This window comes from Saccostrea cucullata, unplaced genomic scaffold (genome assembly GCF_032062105.1).
Source record: "Saccostrea cucullata isolate Sc308-1 unplaced genomic scaffold, CSIRO_AGI_Scuc_v1 ctg1959, whole genome shotgun sequence".
NCBI lineage: Eukaryota > Metazoa > Mollusca > Bivalvia > Ostreida > Ostreidae > Saccostrea > Saccostrea cuccullata.
In genome coordinates, this window is record NW_026919096.1 from 48,030 (window position 1) to 67,500 (window position 19,471).

The following is a 19,471-nucleotide window of genomic DNA, read 5'->3' on the forward strand; positions in this document are numbered from 1 at the left end:
ATGAATTATGGCTTTGTCATTCTTGAGAAGATTTTTAAAGAATTTTCCTCTATATTTCTATGTAAAACTTTGGTCGGCCATTTTGGCCCCGCCCTACCCCCGGGGGTCATGATTTGAACAAACTTGAATCTACACTACCTGAGCATGCTTCCATATAAATATGATGAATTATGGCTTTGTCATTCTTGAGAAGAAGATTTTTAAAGAATTTTCCTCTATATCTCTATGTAAAACTTTGGTCGGCCATTTTGGCCCTGCCCTACCCCCGGGGGTCATGATTTGAACAAATTAGAATCTACACTACCTGAGGATGTTTCTCCATAAGTTTCATCTTTCCTGGCACAGTGGTTCTTGAGAAGAAGATTTTTAAAATATGCCACCAAATTTTCATTAATTCCAAATTATCTCCCCTTGAATCAGGGCGTGGCCCTTCATTTGAACAAACTTGAATCCCCTTTACCTAAGGATACTTTGTGGCAAGTTTGGTTGAAATTGGCTTAGTGGTTCTTGAGAAGAAGATGAAAATGTGAAAAGTTTACGACGACAACAACGACGACGGCGACAACAACGACGACAGACAACGGACAAATTTTGATCAGAAAAGCCAATTTTTTGAGCCTTTTGCTAAAAAATTAAAAACTATGCAGTTAAACTTATTCATTTTACTCATTTTAACATGACCCAAGTTGTTATTTTCAAATTTTTTGACATACGTACCGTATTTGGCCAAGTATAATACGCATTGATGTAAAATACGCACCCCCCCTTTTGAGTCTGAAACTGGGGGAAAAAACGCAGTTCGGATGTATTATACACAACAGAAAATTTTACCTAGCGATGTTCTGAACTTTGAAAATCGCGGTAATTTGTTACGAAAATCGGCGCAAAGATTAAGTGTCAAAAATTTACAGAATAGACAATAGTTTTCTCTTAATACTGAATTTCCATATCGCAGCAATCTGGAGAAAATTATTTATTCCTTTATTTCAACAAAGCACAAGGTAATGTTGTGTAAAAGTATTAACAGAGTTTTATTTATTTTTTTTAAGCATATGGTGATTTTGAAATAATACGTATTCTTATGGGGAAATAATTGTATTTCAACAATTTAAAGCATGAGATATTGTTGCAAGTTTTAACAGCTGTCATATTTAATTTTGGTTCTAGATAATCATGCTGAAAATTACGTTACAAGACTTTAACAGGACACGAGATTGAAACATCTAAGTATTAAGACTACGGTTTTCCTCTTCTGAATCTCCGTGGATATCTTATTTTCTACAGAGCACGAATAAAATTAAAATGATAACACTTAGTTTTAGCACACTTCATATTTCATTTGTCAACTCTCAATCATTCAAACAAGAGGCCAATAAGTATAAGATTAGGTAAAATTAATTTAAGAAGTGTTTAATTGTTTAATGTGTCGTAATCAACACACTCTCACACATACGAAAGGTCATAATCTGACCCCCGATTTTTAACAAAGAAAATAAAGGACAGTAAATAATCAGTGTTCTAACTGTAAAAACATTGCTTTGGAGTCGGTAGACAATCAATTGCCTGGAGGGGTGTTGAGAGATAATTATCAAGTGACCAGCGCAAGTGTTCACAAACATTGGCTTCCTTTCAGCGGGACGTATAGATCGAGTGTTGTTTACGTTGCAGTGAATTTTCACTGAGTTATTTAAAACCTAAAATAAATCTTTATTTTATTGTATTTCATTAAAAAAATTACTTGTTACTTTGTCTGGCAGATAAGGTACATGTGTACTATGATTACGGAAGCACGTGGCAAAGGAATGTGTGAACATCTAAAAATAACATCGGTAATGGCGGCCTACATGGAGACGAAAAACATGAAAATCAAATAAGTTTTAACTTGCTTTTTCATGTCATTTTAGTATCAAAAGAATATGAAAGTGGCATTTTTAACAAGCATGCTTTCCAACAATAACTTTCCGAAGTTTAAAATATGGCGATAAACAAAAGAAATTGCATATGTCTCTAGGTAATACTACGGTATGTACGTATGATAGCCATGTTTCACCTGAAAGAAAAACATATCAAAATCCATTGTGATGTAAAAGACGCACCCCTTTCTCACAGAAATTTATTTTAGAAAAAAGTGTGTATTATATTCCGCCAAAAACAGTAATGCACTATGTCTTCTGATATTTGTCACGCTGTGATATCCTTTCACTATGTGACAAAATATTATATCCATTAATAAATTACAGTAATGCAGTGTAGAAAATATAACAAATATCTTGGGAACAACAGCTGACACTGTTTTTGGACTATTCATAAAAAAATTATAGAAACTTTCATTTCTTATCCCCAAAACTTAAGGGTATTTAAGTTGAATATGTACTGATTATGTTTTAAGTTATCAATTTGTGTTTTGAAGTATAGATATAATGGTTGTCAGTTGTTGATCCCAAGAGTCAACATTTAGATTGTTTGTAGTAATAAAATATTAACTGATTTACAGAATTCTTTTTCTTTGGTATAAAATAAATAATATTAACCTAAATCTGTGTCTCCACTTTCAATGGCTTTTGATAGAGCAATGCTGTCCCTCTGCATTTTCATCAACAGTGGCACTTGTTGGGCTGCTCTAGGCTCAAAGTCCAACAGCTATAACATGGAGAAAATAAAAATTATTTTAAATTACTGTAGAAGTACTTTTTTCCGTGTGGTATCAATTTACGCTATGTATGCGGTCAAAAATTTTCCACGGAAATTTGTCCAAGCATACTTGATATAAATCTAAGGCATATAGTGACAGTCTAGGAAATCCGTGTAATTTTCTAGACGCGGATTAAACAGAAATTGAGATTCCGCGGAATTATGATCCCGTGAAAAAAAAGTAATGTCTACAGTAACAAGAAGTCTCTGTCGAGACTACTGGTCTGTATTTATAGCAACAGAAGAGAAAAGTACTTAAGCAGTTGGGAATTGAAACTTTACAACAGCAATAAATAGAATAATGATCCTTGATAAAGTCTCTTTATGTTCTTAGTGTAGTCTACTTGCATGCCACTTTATATTATAATCAGACTAAAACTGTATTTGGAGTAGCATTTTGAAAGAATTTCACAGAAATTTCTATTTTTAGTAATCACTGCAACACCATTCATCGAAATCAAAAACCAATATACAGAATTATGTATCTTAGTGAAGTCTACTTGTTTGCCAAGCTATATTGAAATAAGAATAAAACTGTAGGAGTAGCTTTTTGAAAGAATTTTAAAGAAACTTCTATTTTTAGTAACCACTGCAACACCGTTCATTGAAATCAAAAACCGATATACAGAATTATGCATCTTACAGTAGTCTACTTGTGTGCGAATTATATTGAAATCAGACCAAAACTGTAGGAGGAGTAGCATTTTAAAAGAATTTCACAGAAATTTCTATTTACAGTAACCACAGCAACACTGTTCATCGAAATCAAAAACCAATACACAGAATTATGCATCTTAGTGTAGTCTACTTGTGTGCCAAGTTATACTGAAATCAGACCAAAACTGTAGGAGGAGTAGCATTTTGGAAGAATTTCACAGAAATTTCTATTTTTAGTAACCACGGCAACACCGTTCATTGAAATCAAAAACAGATTTACAGAATTATGTATCTTAGTGTAGTCTACTTGTGTGCCAAGGTATATTGAAGTCAGACCAAACCTGTAGGAGAAGTAGCATTTTGAAAAATTGTTTACAGACAGACGGACAGACTGACGGACGCCGCATGCATTACTATTGCATAAGCTCTTCTGGTCTCTGACCAGTAGAGCTAAAAACAAGATCCCAAAGGGACACAAAGCTTATCTGAGTCACTTTGGTCTCTTACTGTTCTAGATCAGCTTCATTCATTTATACACTAACAAGCTAATTCAGAGAATTTGTGTCCCCTGCTTAGGGAAAAAGTAAACCATGTGCAGTTAGGGGGAGGGGGGGGGGATTGAGTCGGATCCTCCTGACTGAATTATTATGCCATTATTGTAGAAGTATTAAATGTATACATGTATAAGGAAGCAAATAAAATATTCCAATATGGATATTAATATTTGATTGCTTATTCTTTATTATGTGTATAGAAGATCCTTTTTATATGGAATATTTAACACACTGTAATGATGATTTTATGAATTTGTGCAAGCCAGACCTCATAAATTTTTCATTTCACATGCTATCATTTATCAAAAATAAGTTTTTCAAAAAAAAAAAAAAGGAAAATGGTTTGTTCCGGATTCGAAGCCGGTGTCGTATAGTGAGACTTCCCCCATAGTGAGGCTTCCCCCGGAAGGCTCACTATATAGTAAGTCTCCCCCCCCCCGGAAGGCTGGCTATATAGTGAGCCTTCCCCCGGGAAGAATGGCTATATAGTGAGACTTCCCCCACGGAAGTTTCACTATATAGCCGTTCTTCCGGGGGGAAGGCTCACTTTATAGCCAGTCTTCCCCCATTCATAGCGAGACTTCCCCCTCTTATTATAGTTTCCGGTGTAAAGACGAATAATGACCGGGGGCTCATTTTTCAACGACAAAAAATGACCCCCTACCCATAGCAAAAAATCATTGTTTGTAGAAAAAGAGTCCTAGGGGTCATTATTTTATATGTTAGTCCTATAAAATATTGACCCCCATTGAAAAATAACCCCCTTTAAAGTGATACAAAATTTATAACAGGTGAAAGGGAAAAATATGCTGTGTATTATAATTGTTCTTCCTTCGAGTAATTCATGCATTTGTTCGAATAGATCTGATCTTTGTTCTTCTTAGAACGTAGGAGTAATAAAGTTCCTCATTTCTCTCTGTCGAAATATTGACAAATCAGTTTTAAGCCATTAACAATCAATCAATTAATCTTCATTTCTTTGATAAAGGAGCAAACCTAGAAAATCAAAGATGGTACAATAACATGTAAATGGATCAAACGCACGCTGGAGATGAAATTTATGAATAATTTTTTTTTCTTTACTGACTCCATTGATACGTTGTTTCAGAAAAAAAAATTGTTGTGAAAAAGTAAAAATTTGTAGCAGACGAATTAATATCGGTGCGTACAAATAAGTAATTTGTTTGAATTAATAAGGTTTCATTTGGACGAGTGAATAAAAATAGAAATGGATGACAGGACGCCTCGATGCTGTATATTTTTTATGTGTTCCATCCTATACATGCAGAATATCACAATATGATTAAAAATATTAAATCTTTGCAAATACATATTCTTTTTATCCCCCCCCCCCTCGGTAGAACAACCAGACTTGCAATGAAAATTTTCAAGTGAAAAATTAAAAATTAAGAGATTCACGTAGTCTTTCAATGCTAAAATTGTGTTTGAAAAGAGATTCTTTCATTGTCAAGTAAATAAAATTTCTTTTCAATATTCCTCCTTTTGCTTAAAGAATGATATTCCACTTGTTTTTAGAAATCAAACCATGCAACAATCAGGTTTAAATACTCTTTAATAGGAAAAATTAATTTTTCCTTCATTTCAACGTTTAGCTTGTATAAGTTTGGCAAATCCCATTTGACAATGAAAGAGGAGGAAAATTTTATCCCCCCCCCCCCCAAAAAAAACCATTATGTTAAATAAAAAAAAATGAAAAGCAAAAATATAAATAAAACTCTACACCTTTCAATAATACTGAAGGAGGCTCTAGATAAAATATTGAAATGAAGTTAAGCCTTCATACAAGTACTATCATATCATAATTTACTTCGCCATGATTAAAGCATACTTTAAATGTTGGTGGGGGTATACTTGAAAGTATTGTGGCAAAGTAACAGTTGAAAATTAGTAGAATAGTAGATTATTTTAAGCTTATTTTTAGTCCCTCCTTATAGAAAAATAAAGGTAGGGTAGTTTTTTATGCCCCCGTAAACGAAGTATCGGGGGTATATAGTTTTTGTCATGTCCGTCTGTCTGTCTGTCTGTCTCTCTGTTTATCTGTTTGTCCGCAAAAACTTTAACCTTGCCCATAACTTTGATTTAGTGGAGCTATGACTTTCATATTTCACTTGTGTATTCCTTGTGACAACACCTTTCTTTGGGTACCACCAAATTTGACCTTTTGACCTTGACCTTGGAGTTTGACCCACTTTTACATGAAAATTTTTAACTTTTACTTTGGCCATACCTTTTGAACAGTAGATACCAGGACAATTATACTTCACAAATGTAATTTCTGTGGCAAGACCTTTCATTGGATACCAACAACCTTGACCCTTTGACCTTGACCTTGTATATTTCCGTACTTGTCAAAAAAAACTTTACATGTAACCTTGGCCATTACTTTTGAACGGTTTTAGGGCGTTCATACTTCATATATGTAATTCTTGTGAAAAGACCCTTCATTGGATACAAAGAACTTTGACCCTTTGACCTTGACCTCTTAGATTGACCCACTTTAAAAAGCAATCCTTGACCATAACTTTAAAGGGTTAGGGCTAGTGCTTTCATACTTTATATATGTAATCCTTGTGGCAAGACCTTTCATTTGATAACAAGAACTTTGTCCCTTTGACCTTGACGTTGATGTTTGACTTACTTTTTAGAAAATTGAACCATGGTCATAACTTCTAAACTTTAATGACAGGGCTTTCCTGTTCTACATGAGTATTCTATATGGCAAGATCTTTCATTTGATAACAATTACATTGACCTTTTGACCTTGGAGATTTTTGTACTTATTGAACTTTAACATTTGCTTACTTTCAAATTTCACAATTGTTTTCCAGTGAGAATACCCTACTTTTGGTACCAATTAATTAAATTTCCATTTAAGAAAAGTTTAATCTTTGCTAATTTGCCATACGGGGACATCAGTGTTTCATAAACACATCTTGTTTCTTGTTGCTTTTGTTAATAATTGACTTCCTCCTAAATAAGTAAAGGGGTTGGGTGGGTATAACACCTAAAAATATACTCTGTAAAGCTATGGGCTAGTGTAAAATACACATTCCAATGCAAAATTATACATATAGATATAACCTTTTGATATAGCACACAGTATTCATTACATTTCTTCATTCTTGTTTTACTCCACCCTTTTACTCAGTTCTGAGTATATTTTTCAGAGAATTTAATATGAAAATCAGAACAAACATTTTCATTTTTGTAACGTCTTCTTTTATACTGTATCGTAATATGAAAAGTTAATTAAAGATCATTTTTTTTTATGTCCCCATAATTGAAGATTCAGGGGGTATATTATTTTTTCGTGTTCGTCTGTATGTCTGTCTGTCTATCTATCTGGCAGTCTGTTTGTCCGCAAAAATTTTAACCTTGACCATAACTTTTCATTTATTGGAGCTATGACTTTCATATTTTATATGTGTATTCCTTGTGATAAGACCTACTTTGGGTACCACCAAATTTGACCTTTTGACCTTTACCTTGGAGTTTGTCCCATTTTACACAAAAATGCCAATTTTTTACTTTGGCCATAACTTTTAAACGGTAGATACTAGTACTCTCATACTTCAAATATGTAATTTTTTTTTGGCATGACCTTTCATTGGATACTAAAAATTTTTACATTTTGACCTTGACCTTGGAGATTTCCATACTTATGAAAAAAACTTTTTTAACCTTTGCCATAACTTTTGAACGGTAAGGGCTAGGGTTTTCATACTTCACATATGTAATCCTTGTTACACTAAACCTTTCTTAAGAAACCATCAACTTTGACCCTTTGACCTTTGAGTTTGACCTACCTTTCAAAAAATTATCCTTAGCCATTACTTTTGAACAAGTGTTGCTAGGGCTTTCCTATTTTGCAACTGTATTTCTTGTGAGAAGACCCTACTTTGGGTACCAATATATTTGATTGCGCCCATGACAAAAGGGCCTTATGGCATTTTTACTAAAACAGAAAAATAACGTCATAAAGATGTGACGTTGCAGACTGACAGTGAACTTCGACGCAGATTTTTTAAACCACGTGTTTTGACGTATGTTTGACGCATCCAGAGTTTTTATGGCTGTTTCCAACATGTGGAATTTATTTTCATTTATAAATTAAATTAATCAATATCTGAATCTCCGAATCCACTGATTTTAATAGATATAAATAAAAACATTTAGAACTGTTTTCTTAACAAACATATCTATTATATACGTCGATCTCTAATACAATGTAGTTTTCCTATATGTATATAGAAGCTGTCGACAAGGTGTTTTTCTGATAGGATTATAAACCTGTATACTCTAGATAAATAAATTTTATTTACATATTTATACCAGATTTAGGATACATGTTAGACAGGGGTTTATTGTTAAAATATTGCAAAGGAAAATTGTCTTCCTTTTTTGAGATCCGCTCCACCACTCTCAATATACATAGCGATCGCGTCGATCACGTGTAAACATTGATTCATCGGTGCATACTGCTTAAACTTTTGTTAATTGTTTGTACTAATGTTGAAACTTAACATACATCTTCCACGTTTTTACAAATCTAGCATAAATGTGTAAGAATGACAGTCAAGATAATTGTATTTTCTATAAATAAAAAAATAGGAGAGATAACTCTGATGTCAACAATTGATGTACCAGGGGTACCAGAGAGGGACATTCATTTTAATTGCGTACTTTTTAACATCTCAGCTGCATTTGCTCCCGGATTAAAAGAGATCTTTTATGATCAAATAAAACACTTTCAATTGTTAGCATAATTATGATTTTTTAAATAAAAAATATTGTTGTACTTTGGGAACAAGGTGCTGTTAATGTAGAAAAGGAAAAACAAAGAAAAAAAGGAAAACTATAAAATTGAACAGACTTTCAAAATGTTTTTTTTTTTAATCTCTTATCTATAGCTCTTTTTTTTTTTTTTTTGCATGAAATAATTTAACAACGAATTTCATTTTTAAAAAAATATATACATGTATAGTATCTACCGTATCATGAATCATGATTAGATAAATTAATCTTTAAAAATGTTGTTTTGTCTTATTTTTTTGTTGCACAAAGACACTTTAATTTAGAGAAATTAAAACAAGCAAAGACATCCGAATGAAAAAAAAATGTTCTAAATGTTCTAACTTAAATAGAGTTGGTTAAGTAAATCTGATGAAAGATAGAGGGCAAGAAACAGAGAGAGGATGGAGGGTAGATAAAAATATTCATATTGAATATATTTATCTAATATTGAGAAATGTGAAACTCTATTGAAAAAGATGAGTTTTCTAAAAAAAAAAAAAAAAAAATAATGAAATACTGTAAAATGAAAAAAAAACTAGAAATATGTCCATAGGACATGAATGCCCCGCCGAGGATATATTAGTAAAGCAACATGAAAATTCGTATGTGTATAAAATTTGATCAGTTTAGTTCAGGTAGGGGTTATAGTTACTAGGGAATAAAAATGTAGGTCAGATCCAGCATCCGAAGCAAGTCTGGTAGTGTCCATCCCTAGATGCATCATCCATGCAAGTTTGGTTCAGGTAGGGCTTATAGTTACTTGGGAATGAAAATATAGGTCAGATCCAGCATCCGAAGCAAGTCTGGTAGTGTCCATCCCTAGATGCATCATCCATGCAAGTTTGGTTCAGGTAGGGCTTATAGTTACTTGGGAATGAAAATATAGGTCAGATCCAGCATACAAAGCAAGTCTGGTAGTGTCCATCCCTAGATGCATCATCCATGCAAGTTTGGTTCAGGTAGGGCTTATAGTTATAGTGGAATGAAAATATAGGTCAGATCCAGCATCCGAAGCAAGTCTGGTAGTGTCCATCCCTAGATGCATCATCCATGCAAGTTTGGTTCAGGTAGGACTTATAGTTACTTGGGAATGAAAATATAGGTCAGATCCAGCATCCGAAGCAAGTCTGGTAGTGTCCATCCCTAGATGCATCATCCATGCAAGTTTGGTTCAGGTAGGGCTTATAGTTACTTGGGAATAAAAATGTAGGTCAGATCCAGCATCCGAAGCAAGTCTGGTAGTGTCCATCCCTAGATGCATCATCCATGCAAGTCTGGTTCAGGCAGGGCTTATAGTTACTTGGGAATGAAAATATAGGTCAGATTCAGCATCCGAAGCAAGTCTGGTAGTGTCCATCCCTAGATGCATCAGCCATGCAAGTCTGGTTCAGGCAGGGCTTATAGTTACTTGGGAATGAAAATATAGGTCAGATCCAGCATCCGAAGCAAGTCTGGTAGTGTCCATCCTTAGATGCATCATCCATGCACGTTTGGTTCAGGCAGGACTTATAGTTACTTGGGAATAAAAATGTAGGTCAGATCCAGCATCCGAAGCAAGTCTGGTAGTGTCCATCCCTAGATGCATCAGCCATGCAAGTTTGGTTCAGGCAGGGCTTATAGTGACTTGGGAATTTAAATATAGGTCAGATCCAGCATCCGAAGCAAGTCTGGTAGTGTGCATCCCCAGATGCATCATCCATGCAAGTTTGGTTCAGGTAGGGCTTATAGTTATTTGGGAATGAAAATATAGGTCAGATCCAGCATCCGAAGCAAGTCTGGTAGTGTCCATCCCTAGATGCATCATCCATGCACGTTTGGTTCAGGTAGGGCTTATAGTTACTTGGGAATGAAAATATAGGTCAGATCCAGCATCCGAAGCAAGTCTGGTAGTGTCCATTCCTAGATGCATCATCCATGCAAGTTTGGTTCAGGTAGGGCTTATAGTTACTTGGGAATGAAAATATAGGTCAGATCCAGCATCCGAAGCAAGTCTGGTAGTGTCCATTCCTAGATGCATCATCCATGCAAGTTTGGTTCAGGTAGGGCTTAAAGTTACTTGGGAATGAAAATGTAGGTCAGATTCAGCATCCGAAACAAGTCTGGTAGTGTCCATCCCTAGATGCATCATCCATGCAAGTTTGGTTTGGGTAGGGCTGATAGTTCCTTAGGATTGGACCTGCTCCAAAAACTTTAACCTGGTCACTCATCGGGAAAATGTAGGTCAGATCCAGCATCCGAAGCAAGTCTGGTAGTGTTCATCCCTAGATTCATCGTCCATGAAAGTTTGGATTGGGTAGGGCTTATAGTTACTTGGGAATGGACCTGCTCCAAAAACTTTAACCTGGTCACTTATCTGGAAAATGTAGGTCAGATCCAGCATCCGAAGCAAGTCTGGTAGTGTTCATCCCTAGATGCATCATCCGTGCAAGTTTGTATCAACATGTGAAGTTTGATAACACCATCTTGAATGGTATGTTCAAATCTGAGCTAAACACTAATTTAAGAAAAGTAAGGTCAAGGTCAAAGGAATGGTCAGGGTCAAAAAATGTTGATGAAGTTGCATAGCTCTCATCAATATCTATCAGCATATGAAGTTTGATGAAAATATCTTGGATAGTTTCTTTGAAACTTAGCTTTGAACAGAGCTAAATGCAAAGTGTGACGGAAGACGGAAGGACGGAAGACGGACATGAGAAACACTATATGCCCGGCCATATTCATGGCGGGGCATAAAAAAAATTTTGTTCTCTAAACTGCATGTAATATGGCTATTTATTTTCAAGATCTCCAAATTTAATATACATGTAACTCTTTGGTATACTTGCTTGTTGTTTTTTTTTTTATACTGAGTTCAAATATTTTAAGCATTATCTGCAAATTAATCCCTAAAGTCATGAAGAACTTTGTCTTTCACAAAAGGTCGATCAGCATTGAATGTTAAAATTTCTTAACAGATCAACTATCCTGCTAAAAAACCAATTCATCACTGGACTTATAATCTCATTGCAGTTATCAGTGTGGAATATATTGTTTAACCTGCCATCAAATTATGGATAAATATTATTATATATGCACATAATATGATTTTATTTGTTTTGATTGATAAAAAAATCCTTAAAAGTTCAGGGTTGGGTTTTATTTCTACATGTAAATGCTGACAGAAAATAAATTCAATGCTGAAAATACACGACATAAAACCGCAACAAAATGCTTGCATTCAAGCATTTTGTTTTATTTTGGCCACAGTGCAGGGGATGGGGGTGGGGGTGTCCTTTTATATTTCCTTAACATGTAAGGCTTTACAAGGCTTAAATTAGCATATCCAAGCTTCTGGCACGGGACCAGAATGAGTCTGTAAAACTCACTTCATAAAATAAAATTAGAAAAAAAAAATCATTAGAATGGAGGGGAATTTTTTAAATTAAGTCATAAAATAATATGATGCTTACAAAAATCTGACATTTCAAAACTCAGCCAGTTCACAGACAATTGTCAGGAAATATATAATACAAAACAGTCATATCTAACTGACTGTATATTTAGGCATGAACAATTACATGTTATTGATATTTAACCCACCCCTACCCCAACAAAATCTATACATTATACGGCATGATTCATAAAATTACATGATAAAGTTATTATTGATTTGTCTACTAGAAATTTTTTTACAAATTAATAAGAAAAAAAAAACGAAATAATTTTGTTCGAAATTCTTCATAAATTAATGTAAATGGCATCTTTAATTCATTTCTGTTGGTATGCTTCTAAAACCATCCATTTCATAAAATAAAAGCAGATTTTGTTATTCTAGGGTGTCATTATATACATGATTAACAAGACTGAATTCATAGAAATTCAGTTCCAGGCTCATAGTGCTCATGATCGCTGTGCGATTTTAAAAATGGCAATGCTCAGAATTAAAGGTACAAATATAAAATGAAGAATAATATGCATTATTATTTCAAACCTAAAAAAAAAAGTGAATTAACAAGTTGTAGGGTTAATGGTACTGGGTTTAGGAGAGACACCCCGCCTGTGCACCTAAAACTTGGGAAGTGAAGCAATATATATTTATTTATTTTAACTCGTGTTCACAAGCTGTAAGTTTCTGCCATTTAGATTTTTACCCCCCCCCCCCCCCACCACCACCACCAATATACACATAATCCTACCAATGTTAATCTTGGGTCTATCTATTGTGTAAATGTGTGTGGATTATAATTCATTCATTTGTTTATAAAATTTCTACCTTTTTGATTGGTAAATATTAAAATATTTTTACTGCTAGACTGAAAAATATTTCGTGTATCCTTTATATTTTTCAAACAATACTGTAGTGTCATTTTTGACCCTATGCAGACAGACAACCTTAAAGATGCAGTGAATCAACCGATTTCCTTTTTATTTACTGTCTATTGTATATCGATAATAACATGTTACCACACTTCACAATTTTTCTGTCTTTATATAAAATTTAGGAAAAAAGAACGATCAAATAAACTTTCACTTCGCAGTAGCATTTAGGTAGCCTATTGTTGTTCCAGATGTAATTTTGTAAAAATTAATTTTCACATATATGGTAACTTAAGATATATCGTTTTATGCCGAATTCAGGCAAAAAAATTACATCTTGACCTATCGAGACCAATATTTAAATTAAAATAATTTTCTAATGAATTCTACAGGCTTATCAAAAAACTCTTGCATGGATTACTAGTAAATATTTTCTTTGAGAAAATAATTGTTTAAAAAAACTGAATGGATGTCGCCCGCTGTTCAGGTCTCACCCTGGTGTCATAGAAAAGTGAAATGTAAAACAACACTCACTCATAATACTATACACCACTGATGAATACATATTAAATATATATAACTATTAAATAATTATTACTAATTAAAAGGGACAATGAGATAAATATATTAAGTAATGTGCATGGGTATATATTAAATATTATACAAGTATTAATTACCGTAGTAAAATTACAGAAGAAAATCATTTAACATTCACACTGAAAACGTTTGATGTTGTTGAAAAACATGACGTCATTATGAACCTGTTATATATATAATTAAAGTATCTTTGAAAAAAATGAAGAAAAAACCTACTTAGAGTAGACGTAGAACCATAAAAATTCATATTTGACAACTTCTAACCTTACTCTATCAAAATCCGTGAAAAACTCAAAATGCATAAAAATTGCCATAAGGGCCCTTTTCCCATGGGCACAATCATTTAAATTGCATTTAAGAACAGTTTAATCGTCGCTATGTTGCCAAACAGGGGCATAGCTGTTTCAAAAACACATCTTTTTTTTGATATAAGAGGAGTTGCGGATAAGAGATGGATACCCCAAAAACGTAACAGACGGACATCCCGATCACTATATACCCTCCCGCTTTTCAAGCGGAGGATATAATAATATATAATACTGCTGATTTTTTCTGTCAGTACAATGATTTCTACCATCGAAAAACAATGTTTACCTAACCCTTTAGGCTCGATAAATCTTTTACTCCTTTAGATTCTGAATCATTGCATTGACCTTAAAATACAGCTATAATTGTATAATGTTACGAGATCAACATATCATCAATTTATTCCCAATTAGCTCAGTTGAGCATTTTGGCCAATATGCTTCTTTTTCTAATTTTTTTTAGCCCCCTAAAAAATTCAGTTTTAATTCACAGGGAATCATTTTTCTACGGGGGTCATTTTTCTTCACGTGGGTTCTGCAAATTTTTAGTGGTGACACTCTTTCTATGGGCAAAAGGGTCATTTTTACACCAGAGCATTGTTTTATTATTTAAAAAAATTCTAACAATGTTAATTTATCGTTATCTTCCATATATATGACAAAGTGCGATGGGACTCCAAAGTCCGATGGTCACGCCAAAGTCCGATTCCGCCAAACCCCGATGGTCTGACACGCCAAAGTCCGATGGTGCGGAAAACAATTAACGTTTATGACGTCATAGTAGCACTGCGCCCAAACCTCAATGCCGCGACATGCCTTTAGAATAAGTATAAATAAATGCGAAAACTAATCCTTAACTCTCAGGCAGGTGCGAGACTAACGCTCGAAAAGTGTGTATTAACAATAACCTAAATATCTTGAGTTGGGGCAAGACTAACCCTAATCACTCGACGAGGACTAACCCCACTCGGGTTGTGCAATGCAAGGACTAACCCTAATCATTGTTTTATTATTTAAAAAAATTCATATGGAGACAATGTTAATTTATGACGAAGTTATCTTCCATATATATACAAGCAATAAGAAATAAAAATCAGAAATGATTGCTTTTGAATGCAGGACAACGGCGAAGGTTTTGGGGACGTCATTCATCCGCGCCACGACTTCGGCGTGAGATATCGCACTTTAGCGTCGCGCGTCTCATAGGAAACGAGCCATCGGACTTTGGCGTGGCCATCGGACTTTGGCGCCCGTAAAGACTATGAGCCATCGGGTTTGGCGCAGACCATCGGGGTTTGGCGAGACCATCGGACTTTGGCGTCACCATCGGACTTTGGAGTCTTACATATATACAGTGAAATATCAGTATCTCGAAGTTTGGGGGAACACGTCGATATCGAGATATCCGAAGTTATCTTCCAAAGTCAAATCAATAATTTCCTGTTTTTCCGTTTGTATCTTCATGCAAAACACTATCCTGTATTACCAAATACGCAGTCTTTAATGGTAAACTCAAGCACATTCGCAATAAATATTAAGAAAAACAATGTTGTTGTTTTCTTTATCGTGTATAACTGTAAAACAATTTGATATACATGCCTTATTGCATATACAGTGAATTTACATTTTCCAGGCAATGCTTACGTGGTCAAACGGGATGTATCATTAGCGTTAAGTTGAAGAACCTTCTCCATAAGAAAAGAAAAAAGACGCATTTTTAAAAACATAATTAGATGAAATTTAGTGCAAAATTATTTTAAAAATAATCAGTATTCAAACTGTGTACTTGAATATTATTAATAGATTACATGTGTTACATTACGAAGTATATGTACTACTATGGAACATGTAGGCTAGTTTACGAAACTAACAATGCGAATGGCGGTCAAGGTTTTCTATTTATACGCAAATAAACATGAATGTAATCAATTACTGTGCATTATGCACTGCAACTTAACTGATTAATTTAACTTTATTATGAAAAATATTTGAGTTTTATGAATTTACGATTTTAATTATACAGAGCATTTTATTAAATGCAATATCGGTAATATTGTCTGTACAGTATTTAATTTCTGACTTGCTGAGAAGTGGTTTGTTTTATCGGTCGTAGACTATACCAAACACCCAAACTGTCATACCAATTAACCTGTCACAGATACCCAACATGAGCTTGGGATTAATTAAGATTCCCCAAGTTTGAAGGTGTTAATTAATAGCCACTATCGAGAGTGTGTGAAGTCACTACGCCAGGTGTGTTCAGTAGACCGAAAAATTCACTGCACTTCGAGATAAGCCAGGTAGAAAAGGGCTTGGGACTTTGATTATACTTCGACATAAGCGGGGTATTTGAGATTACCATGTTCGAGATATCAGTAGTTTTTTTAATCATACAGAGAAAATGGCTGGGACCGGCGATCGACTTCGACATAAGCAGGGTATTCGAGATATCCCATGTTCGAGATACTGATATTTACCTGTACATGTATTTATATATTTATTTTATATGCATGAACAGTTTGAATATCGTTTTAACTGTTTGATATCCATTATAACATATGCATGTACACTGAGATGATATAATATATATAATATGTATACCCTTTCCTTTACATGTATTGATAACGAATGATTTTATTAGTTCACGAGTCACTTATATGAAATGTTCTGATTGTTTTCTGAGCATCTGAATAACAAAAATTGATAGCATAGTTTTGTTTGTTTGTTTTTCTGTTTGTGTACAAACATCAGCTATTTACACATTAGATATGGTTCAACCGATTTAATAAAAAATGTAGCGAAAAGAAGAAAAATTTATAGTACTTTAAGACTATGCGAGAAAGTGAAAAATAAAACATGCATTCCAAATCTCAATTATGATTTTCTTAGTTCCTAACTATATTTATCGAAAGTTTCATGTACATAAAGTTTAAATCTACTTTAAGGATAATTTTAAGCATCATTTAATAGATATGCCGAAATTTAAAATTGATGGGAAAATATTTCATTTACTTTATCCACAGGGACGTTTACAATATTAAAGACTTCATAGATCAGTGGTTCGACAAAAATTTACACTACAGCACATAAATCTCAGATTTTTATGAAAGGTCCGTAACTGATCATGATTCAATATACATTTTCATGCAATTTTTCCGGTCATAAATTTAAAAAAAAAAAAGGGGGGGGGTTAAGCCCAATCCATGCATCCGGTGCCTTTGATAAAATATGCATGACAGTCAGAATTTGATTTAAAGTGTATTAGAACTCAAATCCATCTTATTTGATTTTATAGTGATGTAATTTCATTAATATCACGCAAATTTAATTTCAAAATGAAATACAACTCCTAAAAATACTTCATAAAATTTTTAAAAGTTAAAAGGTCCCTAAAGCTTACAATAAATATTTAATTATGTCAATGTATATAAAATCCAAACTGAAAACCGAAGGGGGAAGACTCACTATGGTCATTATGGGGGAAAGTCTCACTATATAGCCATATTTCCCCCCAGGGGGAAGACTCACTATATAGCCAGACTTCCGGGGGGGAAGTCTCACTATGGCGGAGGTCTCACTATATGACATTGGCACCTCTCACATGTGAAGCGAGAGACATACCACTAGACCACAGAACTGCTTGATGCAGAGGAAAATTAAATGCTAAAAATGAAGTCACATACATGTATATATTCACATTCGGTATTATCAAAATTTAACACAATGCATGGTGTCTAATTTAACCACCAAATTTTACACCTGCCTAAAAACCCGCTATATGGTATTCCTATGTAAAACTTTGATTGGCCATTGTGGCCCCACCCTATCCCCAAGGGTCATGATTTGAACAAATTTGAATATACACTACCTGACGATGATTCAACATGAGTTTCATCTTTCCTGTCCCTATGGATCTTAAGAAGAAGATTTTTCCTATATATATTCCTATGTAAAACTTTGATCAGCCATTGTGCCCCCTATCCCCGGGGTCATGATTTGAAGAAACTTGAGTCTACACTATCTGAGGATGCTTCCACATGAGTTTCATCTTTGCTGGCCCAGTGGTTCTGGAGAAGAAAATTTTTATAGATTTTTCCTATATATTCCTATGTAAAACTTTGATTGTCCTTTGTAGCCCCACCCTACCGCTGGGGGTCATGATGTGAAAAAATTTGAATCTTAAATACCTGAGGATGCTTCCACATGAGTCTTATCTTTCTTGGCCCAATGGTTTTGAAGAAGATTTTTAAAGATTTCTCCTATATATTCCTATGTTAAACTTTGATCAGCCATTGTGGCCCCACCCTATCCCCCCCCCCCCCCTCCCTTTGGTCATGATTTGAACAAACTTAAATCTACACTACCCGAGGATGCTTCCAAATGAGTTTTATCTTTCTTGGCCCAATGGTTCTGGAGAAGAAGATTTTCAAAAGATTTTTCCTATATACAGCTTACTCCACTTATATTGAAATTGCTTAGTTTGAAATTCTGCTTATTTTAAAATAAAACTAAATCCCCAGTTTTTGCTTCTTATATTCTTTGCATTAAAATAACGGTTATATTGAAATTGGCTATATTGAAATTTCGCTTATATTGAAGCCACTGATTGGTCCCCACAGGTGAATAAACGAGTTGTTTTCATAACAGTTATAATTGAAGTACTCCCTGGCAGCTGTCCTTACGGTTGGTGACAGTATAATTATGCCTGACTGACCATTTGATATAAAAAGGTGTGAATAATTAAGATTTCACCATATGTGTTTTATACTGCATACTCTTACAAAATTAAAACTAAACTCGAAAACTGACCAGTCAGCAAGGGCCCCACTGAGGGGTAGAAATATAAGGGTGCAGCTCACTGAATGAGAGTTTTACTTGATTACATTTTTTTTAAAATATATGAAGATTAAAAGTAACAACTGTATTTTAAAAATTTCAAGGTAATTCCTGAATGTCCAAAAACCTGTAAATAACAACCTTGTATTTACATAAAACGAAGAAAACCTCATGTCTTATTAAAACAAGAGGCCCATGGGCCACATCACTCACCTGAGCACTGTGGCTTGGAAAAGGTAGAAAATTGGTTTATTATTGAAAAGTTTTAATCAAAAAGAAGTCCCATGACCAATCATGGCTTTACTATTCTTGAGAAGATGATTTTTAAAGAATTTTTCTATATATTTCTATGTAAAACTTTGGTCGGCCATTGTGGCCCCGCCCTACCCCTGGGGGTCATGATTTGAACAAACTTGAATCTACACTACCTGAGGATGCTTCCATATAAATATGACCAATCATGGCTTTGTATTTCTTGAGAAGAAGATTTTTCAAGAATTTTCCTATACAGTTAATTCTCGATAAACCACCACCTTTTGTAATATAGAAATCATGGCGGTATAACGAATTTGGCGATGAATTGAATTTCCCATCTTTTAGAAAACTAGAAGTAGAGTTATCCTTCTTAGAAATACCATTTAGCGATTCTATTCTTATTATTACATGTACATGTATATAAAAACATATTTCTAATTGAAAATACTTCAAGTAATTTTTTTA

At 34.1% G+C, this 19,471-nt stretch overlaps 1 protein-coding gene across 1 annotated transcript in view; it reads right to left on the bottom strand.

The window, feature by feature from the left end:
- LOC134279208 (vacuolar protein sorting-associated protein 16 homolog) overlaps positions 1-19,471 on the bottom strand; it is a gene marked incomplete at its 5' end in the record, with an annotated part of 131,782 nt that overhangs the window by 37,569 nt on the left and 74,742 nt on the right. The window contains one exon of the mRNA XM_062761559.1: positions 2,532-2,640. Coding sequence (XP_062617543.1) covers positions 2,532-2,640 — 109 coding nt within the window. The remainder of the gene's footprint in view (positions 1-2,531; positions 2,641-19,471) is intronic.